The following is a 14,189-nucleotide window of genomic DNA, read 5'->3' as shown; positions in this document are numbered from 1 at the left end:
GGCGCTGTGATAGCGTCAAAATTCATCGAAATTCAAAGTCACTTTTCTCAAAAACGGCATTGTGCAAGTTAATGAAATTTTAGTATGTTGTAGTCCAGTCTAGGACGTTTCCAAAATGGTGCAAATGCGCGCTGTGGTTTCAATAGTACCGGAGATATGAGGGGTCAAAGTTCACGAAATTCAAAAAATCATATCTCCGGTTCTATTTGACCGATTTTGATGAATGAGGGCTTAAACAAAAGATCTCACCAAATTCTACAACTTTCTAGAACACTTAAACTTCGTGGGACCAACACCAGGGGCGCCACAGTCGAAAAACCAATTTCAATATCACATAACCTCAATTATCTCGACTGTCGCTGAACCGATTTTGATGATTACTTCGACATAATTGTAGAGGACATTTGTCTCTACATTTTGTCCATACATCATTTTCCACTCAGACTACGCTATCACTCCGATTTTGCCGTTTAAGTGTGAAAAAATTGATTTTTCCCATAATAACGCTTTGAAATCCCTCAGATGCCAATTTGACTGCCTCTACTCCACCAAGACACTTAAAATAGGGTTTTAAATGGAAAGTCCCACAAAATACAACAATTCTTTGATATAGTTGAAGTTCAACAAATGACTACTTGGGGAACTCTGGATGAAAAAACGAGTTAAGAAACAAAAAACCTCGCTTATCTTGGCTTCTGAGTAATCGATGAGATCATGTTCTATGGGAAAATTATAGAGAACATTCTGGTCTACATTTCACCCATATAACACTTTTCTCTCAGTTCATCCAAATCCTTGATATTTTGGTTTAAATACAAAATTTGTATAATTTCACGAATTTGATTCAAGATAACTGAATGGCGACTTACAATTTCAGCTCTAAATCGAATTTGCATGCATTTCGAGTTAGCTCACGTTAAGAATCTCACCTACATAAGCCGGTTAGGATTATCTGTCCCTTTTCCCCTCAAATGTAACTCTAATGAAGGGAGTCCGTGCCATCTTTTCCTCATTATTTATCATTATCTTTTTAACCAAGCGCGAGGTATCGACTAATTTAATTTTCTCGTTAATACCGTCGAGAATTCCATATCCCGATTCCATAATTTGATACGCATTCGCGCAATCATTCATCAGAATTTTCCCACTGATCTGCACATCTATAGCAGGAATATATACGAAAAATTTCTCGCAGAACTTTTTGTTCACGACGAGCTTATTTGCTTCATCCTTGCTTTTAAAAAAGATGCTTAATTTGTCCCTGTTAACTGGCAGCACTTTCTCTATGGAATCATATTCTTTAAAAAGCTCCGACGCAACCTTAGGAACATTTAGCGAGTGCTTCTGCATTGCACGCAGATAAACCACATATGGTGCTTGGGAGGAACTGCCGTATTGTCTAACTTTTCGCACAATAAACCTATCTCCTCCCGTGGATTGCTCATCCATCGGTTCTGCTCTCTCTTCCGTCAAACCTCTATTCATTTCAACAACATGATTACTACCACCAGCGGGACCTGGTGGCTCAAGTGGTGATTTCTCACCCATACTAATAGACCCGTGTGTCTCCACACGGGCCAACTGCCCCTCTTAAATCTCCCACGGGAAACTTATCGTGTGTGTGTAAACCAATACAAGTACACTTTAATCAGTCTCAGCGTGCACCTCGAGGAGGCAACACCAAGGCAGCTCTCTTAAAAATCCTTAAAACTGTCATGTATATGTATGTATGAAGTAATGACAAGCAGTGTCAGTCGGGTTGCGTATACTGTCAAGAGGACTAAATAAAAGCTGCTCCCTAAAAACACTCATCTTATTATTACATGGTGTCAGAATCGCGAATTTAGAGACCCAAAATGCCAAACGAGTCTGGCCAGCAAGGGGATGCGCCCCAAGAACAAGTGCAATCGCAGCCGCAAGTGGCTGGTAAAAAGAAAGTCTCACTGAGGCCTCCTCCGCCATTAGTATTGGACGGAACTAATAATAAAGCCGCATGGGAGGATTGGGACAACTTGTTTGAGTGGTATGCAGAAGCTGTACAGCTTCATGAGGAACCTCCCAAGGTCCAAGTGGCAGTATTTATGAGCGCAATTGGAAGTGCAGTGAAAGATATTTTCAAGAACTTTGAGTTAAGCGACAGTGAGAAATATAACCTCAAAATTGTTCGAGAGAGATTCACGCAGCATTTCGCTCCAACCGGGAATGAGATTTACGAATCTTACAAGTTCAACAATTTGATGCAGGATGTTGGTGAAACTGTCGGTGATTTTATCACTAGGGTGAAGACACAAGCTTCAAGGTGCAATTTCCCTGTATCCAGCAAATCTCGGTTGATTCGTGATAGAATAATTCATGGAATCAAATCTTCTCAAACCCGGGAGGAGATACTGAAGAAGAATAAGCTCACTTTGGACGAGACTATAGTCATCTGTCAGGTGTCCGAGAAAGCTGCTGAGCATACTATAGCAATGACAGCAGGATCCTCTGAGAAGGTAGAAGTGAACACTGTGAAAAAAGAAAGTGAAGTTAAGAAAAAGAGTGAGTCAAGTGCTTTTTGTGGCAAGTGTGGACTCAAGCACGCATATAGAGCGTGTCCTGCATATAAAAAGAAGTGTAAAAAATGTGGTCTTATTGGACATTTCGCGACAATGTGTAAGAAGTCTGTAGAAGCGTCCAACAAGACCACTACCAAAAGAAAAGTGAAGAAAGTTGAGAAGGACTCAGACAGTGATTCAGAATCTGAAGTGAGTGTGGACACTTTGCGTATACATTCGATAAATAAAGACGATGGTGATGCGTGGAATTGTGTCATGAAGGTGAATCACAAGAAAATAATTGTCAACATTGATACTGGAGCACAATGTAATGTCCTTTCACGAAAAGTACTCTCAAAGCTTCCTCAGAAGGATATCGAACCGTCACGAGTGAAGAAATTGGTTGCATATGACGGTGGAAAAATCAAAGTGATTGGACGAGTACAGCTGGATTGTTTTTTCCGCAAGAAAAAGATTCCACTCTGGTTCCAAATTGTTGAAGGAGATCGAGCTTGCGTTCTTGACGGAAAATCTGCTATCAAGGCGGGGCTCATTGCTAGAGTAAACAGCATAAATGTGAAAGAAGAAATTTTTTCTGGACTGGGATGTCTAAAAGATTTTGTATATGACGCAGAAATTATTGATGACCCAAAGTTCGTAATACATCCCGCTCGGACAGTTCCATACAAGATAGAAAAAGAAGTGAAAGCGGAAATCGATGACATGCTAAAGACTGGTGTCGTCAAACCCTGCACTCATGGGTGACACCACACCATGGGTGACTCTGTGTCACCCATGGTGATTGTCAAAAGAAAAGGAAAATTGCGAATATGTGCGGATCTCACCGATGTGAACAAGAATATAAAACGACATCATTTCCCATTGACTGGAATTGATAGTGTGGCAGCCAGAGTAGCGGGTAGTAACTTCTTTACAATCCTCGATTGCAAGAAAGGATTTTGGCAGATCCGTCTGTCAGAGCGAACATCGAAACTGTGTACGTTTGGAACTCCTTGGGGGCGATATTCATATCAGCGACTTCCGTTTGGGCTTGTATCGGCTCCCGAACTCTTTCAAATGATTATGACTAATCTATTTGAGGGAATTGATGGAGTTGAGGTTTCTATGGACGATATATTGATTCATGCTCCAACAGAGGAAGAACTAGTGAAGCTTACAGAAAAAGTTATCAATATCCTGCATCAGAACGGGCTGAAACTCAACAAAGATAAATGTGTCTTTAATAAGACGTCTGTTATGTTCTTGGGACATCGTCTGTCTTCAGACGGAATGAGGGCTGATGAGACAAAATTAGAAGCCATTGATCTTATCCAGCGCCCTACAGATAAGAAAGCATTGCAAAGGTTCCTGGGAACAGTTAACTTTGTAGGTAAGTTTGTACCTAACCTTTCTCAATTAACTGCCCCTCTTAGAGAGCTTTTGAGGAATAAAGTGTCCTGGAATTGGTGTCCAAATCATGAAAAAGCATTTCGTACCCTAAAGGCAACACTGAAAAGCCCACCAGTGCTTGCTTACTATGATGTAAAGAAGCCTGTAACACTTTCAGTGGATAGTTCTTCGCATGCATATGGTGCTGTTCTGCTTCAAGAAGGAAAACCCGTTGCCTATGCTACCAAAGCTTTGACAGATTCAGAGAAAAATTGGCCACAAATAGAAAAGGAAGCAGGGGCAATAAGATTCGCGTGTCGAAAGTTTCATAATTATATTTGGGGTAAATCTGTCACAGTCGAATCCGATCATAAACCCCTTGAATCAATTTATGTAAAGCCTCTGTCACAAGCTCCACCACGATTGAAAAAAATCCTATATGAAATTAAAGCTTATGACTTGAAAGTCAAGTATGTCAAGGGTACAGAAATTCCAGTGGCCGACAATTTGAGCAGAGATTGTGAGGAACTTGATAATGATGATGAAAATGAAGATGAAGAATTGGAGATAAATCAATTCACTTGCCTCTCAGACGAAGCAGCTGAAAGATATAGATTGGCCATAGCATGTGATCCAGTTCTTCCGAAAGTTATCCACTGTATTCAACAAGGTTGGCCAGAGAGGAGCAATGAAGTTCCACAATCTATCCGAAACTTTTTCACATTCCGTGATGAGTTAGCCTTCACAGAGGGTTTGGTTTTCAAAGGTGATCGAATTGTCGTGCCACAAACTGAGAAAAAGAATGCATTGAAGGACATTCACGCAGGCCATGTTGGAATGCAAGCATCCTTGCGTCGCGCAAGAGAAAATGTATATTGGCCAAATATGTCAAAAGATATAACTGAAATGATTGAACACTGCAAAATCTGCGAGAAAAACCAGAGGTCTAATGTGAAAGAGACGATATCCTTAAAAAAAATTCCGGACTTTCCATTTGAGATTGTGGCTTCAGATTTATTCGAATTTCAAGGAAAACAATATGTGCTTCTGGTAGATTCGTACAGCTGTTATTACGATTTTAAGCAGATAAACTCAACGTCAAGTGCGGTAGTGATCAGTTATCTAAAAGACAAGTTTTCCGAGTACGGTATTCCGATGGAATTCCATAGCGACGGAGGGCCACAATATGCCTCACGAGAATTCAAGCTATTTGCTAAGGACTGGGCGTTTAAACACGTTCTGTCAAGCCCCTACTTTGCAAGATCAAACGGTTTGGCAGAGCGATATGTGCAAACCGCTAAAAAATTGCTCAAGAAATGTTTGCAGGATGGCCAAGAAGTGCGAATGGCTTTATTACTCGCGCGAAACACACCAGGGCCAGAATTGCGAGCTCCAGTAGAAAGACTGATGAGTCGAAAGACTCGTAATCCACTGTCCTCAACAGTTAACTCCTTAATGCCAAAAGTTGTATCATACAATTCCGAAAATCTTGCTGCTATTCGGGAAAAGCAAAAGGTATATGCTGATCGTAATGCAAAAGAATTCTGCACAATTCCAGTGGGATCTCGCGTGCGTGTTCAGGAAAGAGACAAAAGCTGGACGTCTGGTACTGTGATACATCAGGCATCTGGAAGATCCTACAACATTCAGTTAGATGATGGACGTTCAATGTGGAGAAATAGACATTTTCTGCATGAAACAAATGCTGGAGATTTATCAGAGCACAGGCATTCAAGTGGTTCAGCAGCGGTTTTGGATCATCTTGTTGATAATCGGCGTGACGAGAAGTGTCCTCAAGAAGACAATTTAGTTCAAGAAGCTGTGGACAGGGGAAGTTCTGTTGAAACACAAGTACAACCTGTACCGAGTCAACCAGTAGTGGTAAATCGTATACCAGATGCAGGAGCATCTACATCAACCGCCTCTCAAGTGGTTACCCGTTCCGGAAGGGTAGTGAAGCCCCCAGATCGTTTGAATTTGTAACGTCAAATCTTTTTTCTCTTCTTAACTTTGTAAACATTTCCAATGCAATTAATAGTTTGAATTCCATTTTTAATTATTTTCTAATTTCTCAAAATGTTAATTTTTTTCTCTAATTCTTTCCAAATTCACTATTTTTTTTTTCTTTTAAAAATAAAAAAGGGAAGATGTCATGTATATGTATGTATGAAGTAATGACAAGCAGTGTCAGTCGGGTTGCGTATACTGTCAAGAGGACTAAATAAAAGCTGCTCCCTAAAAACACTCATCTTATTATTACAAAAACTATACCCTAATCCTACTTAAAAATACCCAAACCAGTCTTAAATACTAAGGAATTATAATTCAGAATATGTTTACAAAAAAATTAATTCATACAGTCAAAATATTCGATAGAAGTGCTAATAGCTGAAATTTGCACGATGTGTCACCTTTGATAGCCGGAGTGCGAATGGCCAACTGGTATGTTGGAATAGACCACAACCGAGTGCGCATTGACATTTTAACCACCTACATCAATGCTGCTGACTGTCACGAGAAATTCGACAGGAAACTGACCAACATTCAACTCGCGAAAGATGGTAAGCTAGATTTACATAGCCTCGTCACGGGAAGAACTCTCCAAGACACCATTCAAAGGACATTGAGGCACATCGGTCCAGACTTTGATATACCCCGAAGGCAACGAGAGCCAAGTGACTATATCTTTCGGAACGGTGAACTTGTCATCTTCGGGAAATTCCCCATTCTCGAAAAGGATGAGTTTCACCTCATTCACATAACACCAATTCCCGTTGCAGTGGAAAACAGCACATTCATCGTGCCAGAAATAGAAGCAGACACAATGGGAATCGATTTCAACAAACAGATTTACTTCACATTAGAGGATGGACACAATCAGTGTTCTCCTATCGGTTCCGGGAAATACTATTGTAGACTAAGTCTCTTGCACAACATGGACCAGAACCCTAATTGCGTAATCGACGAAATATATCATCGACACCCAAAAACCAAATGTGAGATGATAGCCGTACGCTTAGAGGGGACGTTGTGGAAGAGGTTAGCAATGGTAAACACGTGGCTGTTCATTGCTTCACAACCTACGTCCGTTGCAGTCATCTGTAAGGGGCATCGAGAAGAGAAGCTGCTGAAGAATGCTGGAATTCTCCGGATTAAAGAAGGCTGCGTTATCAAAACTAAGAGGCAAACCCTTCATTCAACGATAGAACACCATATGAAGGCTTCTGCTACATACATTAAGCCTTTAGAGTTTGCAGTCGTAGAGTCTTCCGGACTCAGAAAGATCGCTATAATTGATCCGAAGCCAATCATCAATGGGCAGAACTTATTCCACCAAGCCAAAAATGTGGAAGTGCCCGAACCACCAACATACGGAAAAGTTATAACCCATCCAGCCGTGAGCAGTGGATCCGTCTTGCTCATCATTGGTCTACTTTGTTGGATATCCCGGAAGCAGTGGAAAAGGCTCTGGAGCAAATGCCACAAACCAAAGGAAACACTGGCCGAGAAGTTTGGAAAGCTGCGGATTTCTGAACCAGCTCATACTGCCCCCGGCCAGGATGTTCATACATGAACAATATGCTAGTGAGCAAAGAGAAGAGAATTTATTAGCCCCTTGCGGTGCAACGACGAATTTATTAGCCCCTTGCGGTGCAATGACAATTGACACCGCACGGGCTTTCCTCTATGACGCGCGCGGCTACTTGAGCCATTTGTTTTTCTCTTCTCTTTGCTCATCAAGCACTTTTTTAAAATAATTTTCCCACAATGAAAATGGATTAGTTAGCAAAATTATTTGTATATAAACCCGAAATTTTGAATCAATAAATCACTTCCATTTCCACAATCAATTGGAGTGTTCTGAATACCTATCCAACCGTTAATGAGAGGGTTTTCTGCCTGAATTCCATACTGGGCTCGCTGTTCGAGACTTGGGTTCCCCGCAGGAGGGTATTGGTTCGAGACCCTGACACTCCTTGGATGAGATCTGATATTCTTGCGGTTATGCGTGCCCGCGACTGCGCGTATCGGAGATGGAAGCGATCTGGTCTTGATGCTGACCACGCTGGATTTAAATGTCTCAGAAACAGGGTGGTATCTTTGATTCGAGAAGCCAAAACTGGGTACTTTCAGTCCCAGCTTAACCCCAATCTGGATTCACGCACTCTGTGGAGAAATATTAATCGAATGGGAATAGCGGAGCGGGACAATGTCAGTGCCTGTTCACTCGATCCAAATATTCTCAACTCTTTTTTTTTGCACTGCCTCGTCCGTTTCTGTTCCTGAGCCTAAATCAGGTCAATCTGCTCCCCTACCGTGTAGCTTCGGCTTTGCTTGTGTTACTCCCAGTGAAGTCTTGCTGGCCGTTAATAGTGTGAAGTCGAATGCTGCCGGAATCGATGGAGTCTCTATTGAGTTTATCCGTCTTCTACTCCCTGTGTTGCTGCCACACCTTACAGATTTATATAACTTCTCAATCACTTGTTCTTGCTTCCCTAATGATTGGAAACTTGCCGTGGTTACTCCGATTCCAAAGGTTGTCTCTCCCTCTGATCCCTCGGACTACAGACCTATTAGCGTACTGCCCGCGCTTTCGAAGCCTTTAGAGATGCTTCTCCTCGACCAGATGCAGTCTTATCTGGAGCAAAATGAGCTACTTTGTAGCTTACAGTCTGGCTTCAGAAAGGGTCACAGCACCACGACAGCCCTTCTCAGGATCCAGCATGACATCGCTGTTGGTCTGGATAATGCCATGTTTGCAATTTTAATTTTATTAGATTTCTCAAAGGCGTTTGATTTGATTCCTCATGGACTACTGCTCTATAAGCTTCAAAGCTATTTTGGTTTCACTGAAACGGCAGTGTCTATGATCGCTTCTTACCTTGGGAACCGCTCTCAGGTTGTTAGATCTGGGGAGTCTCTTTCCTTACCGTTGGAACGTACCGCTGGGGTGCCTCAGGGTTCTATTCTGGATCCCTTGTTGTTCTCCCTATTTATTAACGACCTCCCTTCAAATCTCTTATACTCTTCATATCACTTCTATGGAGATGATCTTCAGATCTACTGTTTTGGCGACTATGGATATCCGGAATTCTGTTCTGATGCTTTAAATGATGATCTTTATAGAATCTCTGGATGGTCATCTGATAATGGTCTGGTGTTAAACCCTAAAAAGTCGCAGGCTATTGTCATTCATAGTCGTTTTCGGTGCCCTGTTGTACCTCCTATTCTTCTGCTGGATGAGGTGATTTCTTTCACTGATTGTGTGAAGAATCTTGGAGTTATATTCAATGATACTCTCACGTGGAGTAATCATTTCTCTGAGGTGTGTAGGAAGGTTTATTATGGTCTTCGGACTTTGCGTCGACTCCAGTCCTTTACCCCTACTGAGACTCGCCTACTTTTGGTGAGAGCTTTGCTCGTTCCACATTTCATGTACGGAGCGGAACTTTTTTTTGCAACTGACAAAACTTCTTTAAAAATGATGAATAGAGCATTTAACGCTGTTGCGAGGTATGTATTTGGTCTTGGCCGTCTTGATCATGTCTCCTCTTGGGCCGCCAAGATTTTGGGACGGGCATTGCTGGACCACTTTCAGTTTCGGGCTGTTGAGTTTATCTGTCGCCTGTTATGGACAGGTTGACCGGCATATTTTGCGGGGTTGATTGAGCGCGGGCCGTCCGAGAGGTCTTCGTGTCTGCTCATTCCGAGATCGGTGGGTCGCATCCTGCATTGCTCTTTATTCGTTGGGGGAGTCATTTTTTGAAATGAACTCAAACGAACTCGCAAGCGGGAGCTTTTGAGTCGTTTTGCGTCACTGATTAGGAGTATCTAAGATCTGCCTTTTCTTTATCGTTTTATTTTATGTCGTTCATTTGTTTTTTTTATTATTTTTCTTCTTTTATTATGTACACTATTCCTGTATAAGAGGGCATGCCCTACTGCTTTATCAATAAATGTAAATGTAGTGAGGTTCAGGAGGGAATGAATTACAATAAATCAGATTGAGTGTGAATTAAAAAAATTAATTAATTAATTAATTTCAACGGTTGGGCGTTGAACAGTGCAGTCGACCTGATGTGAGGTCTGTTAAATCTCAAGTTTTCTGTTAAGTTATTATAGTATATTGTGTGTGAATACTTTTAAGAAGCCCAATTGTGCTCGTTTTATAATCTGACTGTGAAGCACCTGAAGATTCTTGGGCAGGAGTAGCAAAAAGATCTATTTTTGGTCCTGGAGCTAGTCTCCAAGGAAAGTGATAATTTGAACAATGGATGACAATGGAAATGAATTACACTGTGATATTTGCAAAGTGAAAGATCTCAGCTTGCAGTATGTATGTATGTATTTATTTCTTCATTACCATCGACAATTGCATGTAACTCACCCACCTTACCTTGCGGCCATCGCCGTCTTAGTGTTGATGACCAACCTCCAGGGTAAAACGATGGAAAACCCCTTCGCAGGTTGTATGTTTGTCAGGTTTGCACTTTTACAATGTATCGTGATTTGTACTTGTGAGTTTGTCCATGAGTGTCATAATGGCTAGATCGTGAGCCTAGCTATAAAAGCTGTTTGGCCACTGTGCAGCAGAACAAAATAATGCACCAGTGTAAGAGAACAAAAAAAAGAAAACAGGAAAAAAGGAAAACGCAACCAGGAAAACCAATATTCAAATATACCGATCGTTTAGGTTATTAAAATTCTTCAATGATCAAATGGGGGTACATGTCCCACACGCACGAATAGATGTCCAAGCAGCTTACTTCAAGCAAAACTCTAAAACATTATCCAAATCCTTGATATTTTGGTTGGAACACAAAATTTGTACAATTTCACGAGCTTGATTCAAGATAACTGAATGGGGCGTCCCCCAACTTCAGCTCCAAATCGAAATTTGCATGCATTTTAATTCTATTTTAACTTTAATTAAGAGGGATTTAATTTTAAAAACGAACAAATTAACAAATAAATAAATAAAGGAATGAAAGGAAAAAAATAAAACAAAATAAAATCGCAGATCAAAAGAAAAACAAAAGTTACAGAGCTTACGGCGAAGCCATCATTCGGGACACAGCCCCCACATCATTTCGCCCGAGCCACAGCCTCAAACTACCCCTCACCAAAGGCCTCACAACATCCAACAGATTGTTAACAATCAGAGGGCCAAGGTAGTTTAAGGACTTTTTGAAAATTTCATTTCTGGGAGTGGGAACTTCCATTGTAATCGGTCCCCTCTGTGTCCTAGCTCTTGGAAAAAATATTATCCTACCGCAACACTTAAAATAGAGATCGGTGACTTTGAAAACATACAGACTTATAAGGGGAAGGATGTTCCAGCGGGCAAATAATTCCTTTGTGTGTGCTCTTCTATTCATCCAGGACATAGTCCTAACTACCATCTTCTGGGCGGAAACTAGGGGCTTAAGGAGAGTACTGAAGGTACCCCCCCCCAGCACGTCAGCCCATACCGAAGCCTCGACTCACCCAGAGCGAAGTAAAAAGCCCTCAGCAGTGCAGGAGAGCATGACGGCCGTAGCCTATATATCTGCCTACTCAGGAACCTGAGACCATTCGCAATCACAGCAATGTGAGTACGCCAGTTCAGCTGATTGTCAACAACCACTCCAAGATATTTAAAAGTCTCCACCTCTTGTATAACAACGCACGACGCCCGACATGGACCAGTGCCAGAGGTCACACAGTCCGAAGAATGGCATACCAGTCTATCCACACCTTCACTCCGCCAAGAGCCGCCGAACCTCATAAACACAGTCTTGCAACTCACCAACATGCCATGGTAGTCCATCCAACCTCTCAATACCTGTAGATCACCATTAACGCTGTTCATAATTGATGTTTCCGAAGTTTCCCTGTAGAGGAAAACCATATCATCTGCATATGCAGTACATGTACCCTTTAGAGTGAAGCGGAGAAGACTATTTTTATATACAAAAAAAAAAGCAAGGGGCCGTGTACGGAGCCCTGGGGGACACCCAAAGAGCTCACAGTCTCATCACTGGTTTCAGATATCAATTTCACACGCTGCTTTCTTGAACTCAAATACGAATAGAACCAGCTCAGAGCAACTCCCCGTACACCCGCACACTCAAGCTTTAGCAACAACCGTTCATGAAGGACTGAATCAAATGCCTTTGTAATGTCGACAAACACTGCTGTGCCCTTCGCGTCCGACCCAGTGTTTAAATGATCCTGCAATCCATTGAGGAGATCTATAATTGCATCTTCACACCCCATAGATCCTCTGAAGCCAAATTGAGACGCTGCCAGATAAGAATGTTTATCAAAGAAATCATATAATCTCCTGAATACAAGCTTTTCAAATATCTTAGAAATCGCAGGAAGAAGAGATATGGGTCGATAATTATTCAATATTCGCTTATCGCCTTTTTTAAACAGCGGGACCACAATTGCCTCCTTCAACCCCTCAGGAAACACACCTGTCTCAAAAGACAAATTGACAAGACGAGTAAGCACATCAATGATGTAAAAAGCAACGTGCTTCAAGAGAGAGTTTGTAATGCCATCCCATCCAGGGGAGCATTGGTTCCTCAGGTTCTGAATAGTCCTATACACCTCCATGGGCAAAGTAGGATATAAAAAAGACTCGGCTATGCAAATCTCAGGACATGGGGACTCCTCCGGCGGAACTATCCCGGAAATAATATCCCGCGCAACACATGCGAAGTATTTATTAAACTTATTACATATATCAGAGTCATTACTGAGCAAAACACCGGTTGATGAGACAATACAATCAATGCGCTGTTTTTCACTGCTTTCGTTCAGCACCTCCTTCAAAGTTCTCCAAGCTTTCCCATAGTCATGCCCAGCATCATTCAATTTATCCGAATAATAAACCTCCCTAGCTTCTCGGATCATCACACCAGTCTGCTTTGATAATTTTTTTGAATAGTGCACAAGCCTAGCATTCATAGGATATTGCCTTGCCAACCTGATAAATTTATTCTTCCTATGAATCAGTCTACAAAGTCTAGGTGAAATCCAAGGTTTGATGGGACAAGATTTTCTTCCAGAAAAACTCCTGACAGATGTACAGTCTGCAACCATATCACAGAATCTTTGCAAAAACATCGTATAGGAAAAATCAACAACCACATTACCAACAGGGAAGATACTGTCCCATTTCTCAACTAGAAGGCACCGCTTTAATCTCTCATAATCAATCCTCTTTTAGAGAATCTTTGGGGAAGGGCTTCATTAGAAGCACTATTGGACGGACAATCCCCAAGGAGACTAAATATCACCATGGAATAATCGGTCACACCTGCATGTAACACTGAGGCACATGCACGCACTACCCTGCTATCGTCCGCTCTCGCGAACACATGATCTACACTGCTGGCAATAATCATAGCTCCACTTTTTCATACTGGAAAAACTTTGAAAAAAAATTTTTTTGTCCTAGTAATAAAGGAGGAGAAGGATCTAGGTCAAATCCGTGTTTCTTATTATCAATAAAAATATCATTTGAAAGTATTTTCAAACCGATATGAAAAATTGCCATTTGAATTTCATATCGTTAGAACTGTGATTACTGTGATAGAATCTTTATCAAAATGGCGATTTTCGGGTGGCAATAATTATAGCTCCACTCAATAAATTTGGCTTCAGGGTATTTATTTTCAATCAGTGAAGGTAAATATCTTTTAGTAATTCAATTAATAATTTTATTAAGCTAATTAGAATCATTTTTATAAAGTTTTTCATGAATTTTGCTGAAATTTTGTAAGGAAAATTGGTTATGAATTACCTGTTTAGAAATAAACTGTTTATGTAGAATGTCCTGTGATCTGTCCCAGAGACAATAAACCCAAGTACCTGTTTAGAAATAAACTGTTTATGTAGAATGTCCTGTGATCTGTCCCAGAGACAATAAACCCAAGTACCTGAATGTAAAGACAAGAAATAAATCCGGCGAAAAGGATCCAATTTCTGATATCACTTCTTTTATTTTTGGATAATATAATATACTTTCTATTACAAACTTTCAACGGCTAAATAAATATCAGATTAAACGGATAACTTTAGAATCTTAAATTTCACTTCAATTATTTTGTTTCCACGAGGTTTTGACAAATAGGAATGTCATGACTTCTTTTATTTTGACAATCGGAACTTGTTCTAAAATCCTGGTTCTAAAAATTACTTCGTAGGATTTCCGCCAGAGCGTATGGTGTTCCTCACCATATCTGACCAGGCAGAAACTTGTTTCTGAATATC

The 14,189-nt window shown here is 41.0% G+C and overlaps 1 protein-coding gene across 1 annotated transcript; it reads left to right on the top strand.

Moving 5' to 3' along the window:
• The first annotated feature begins 1,856 nt into the window (after positions 1-1,856).
• Positions 1,857-3,299, top strand: LOC129808503 (uncharacterized). The gene has a single exon (XM_055858279.1). The coding sequence runs from the start codon at positions 1,857-1,859 to the stop codon at positions 3,297-3,299; it is 1,443 nt and encodes a 480-aa protein (XP_055714254.1).
• The last annotated feature ends 10,890 nt before the right edge of the window (positions 3,300-14,189 follow it).

This window comes from Phlebotomus papatasi, chromosome 4 (genome assembly GCF_024763615.1).
Source record: "Phlebotomus papatasi isolate M1 chromosome 4, Ppap_2.1, whole genome shotgun sequence".
In the NCBI taxonomy this organism is placed as follows: domain Eukaryota; kingdom Metazoa; phylum Arthropoda; class Insecta; order Diptera; family Psychodidae; genus Phlebotomus; species Phlebotomus papatasi.
This window is presented reverse-complemented; position numbering and strand designations above follow the sequence as displayed.

Excerpts from the sequence above, each read along its gene's own strand:
- LOC129808503 (XM_055858279.1), top strand. The coding sequence starts at position 1,857 with ATGCCAAACGAGTCTGGCCAGCAAGGGGATGCGCCCCAAGAACAAGTG.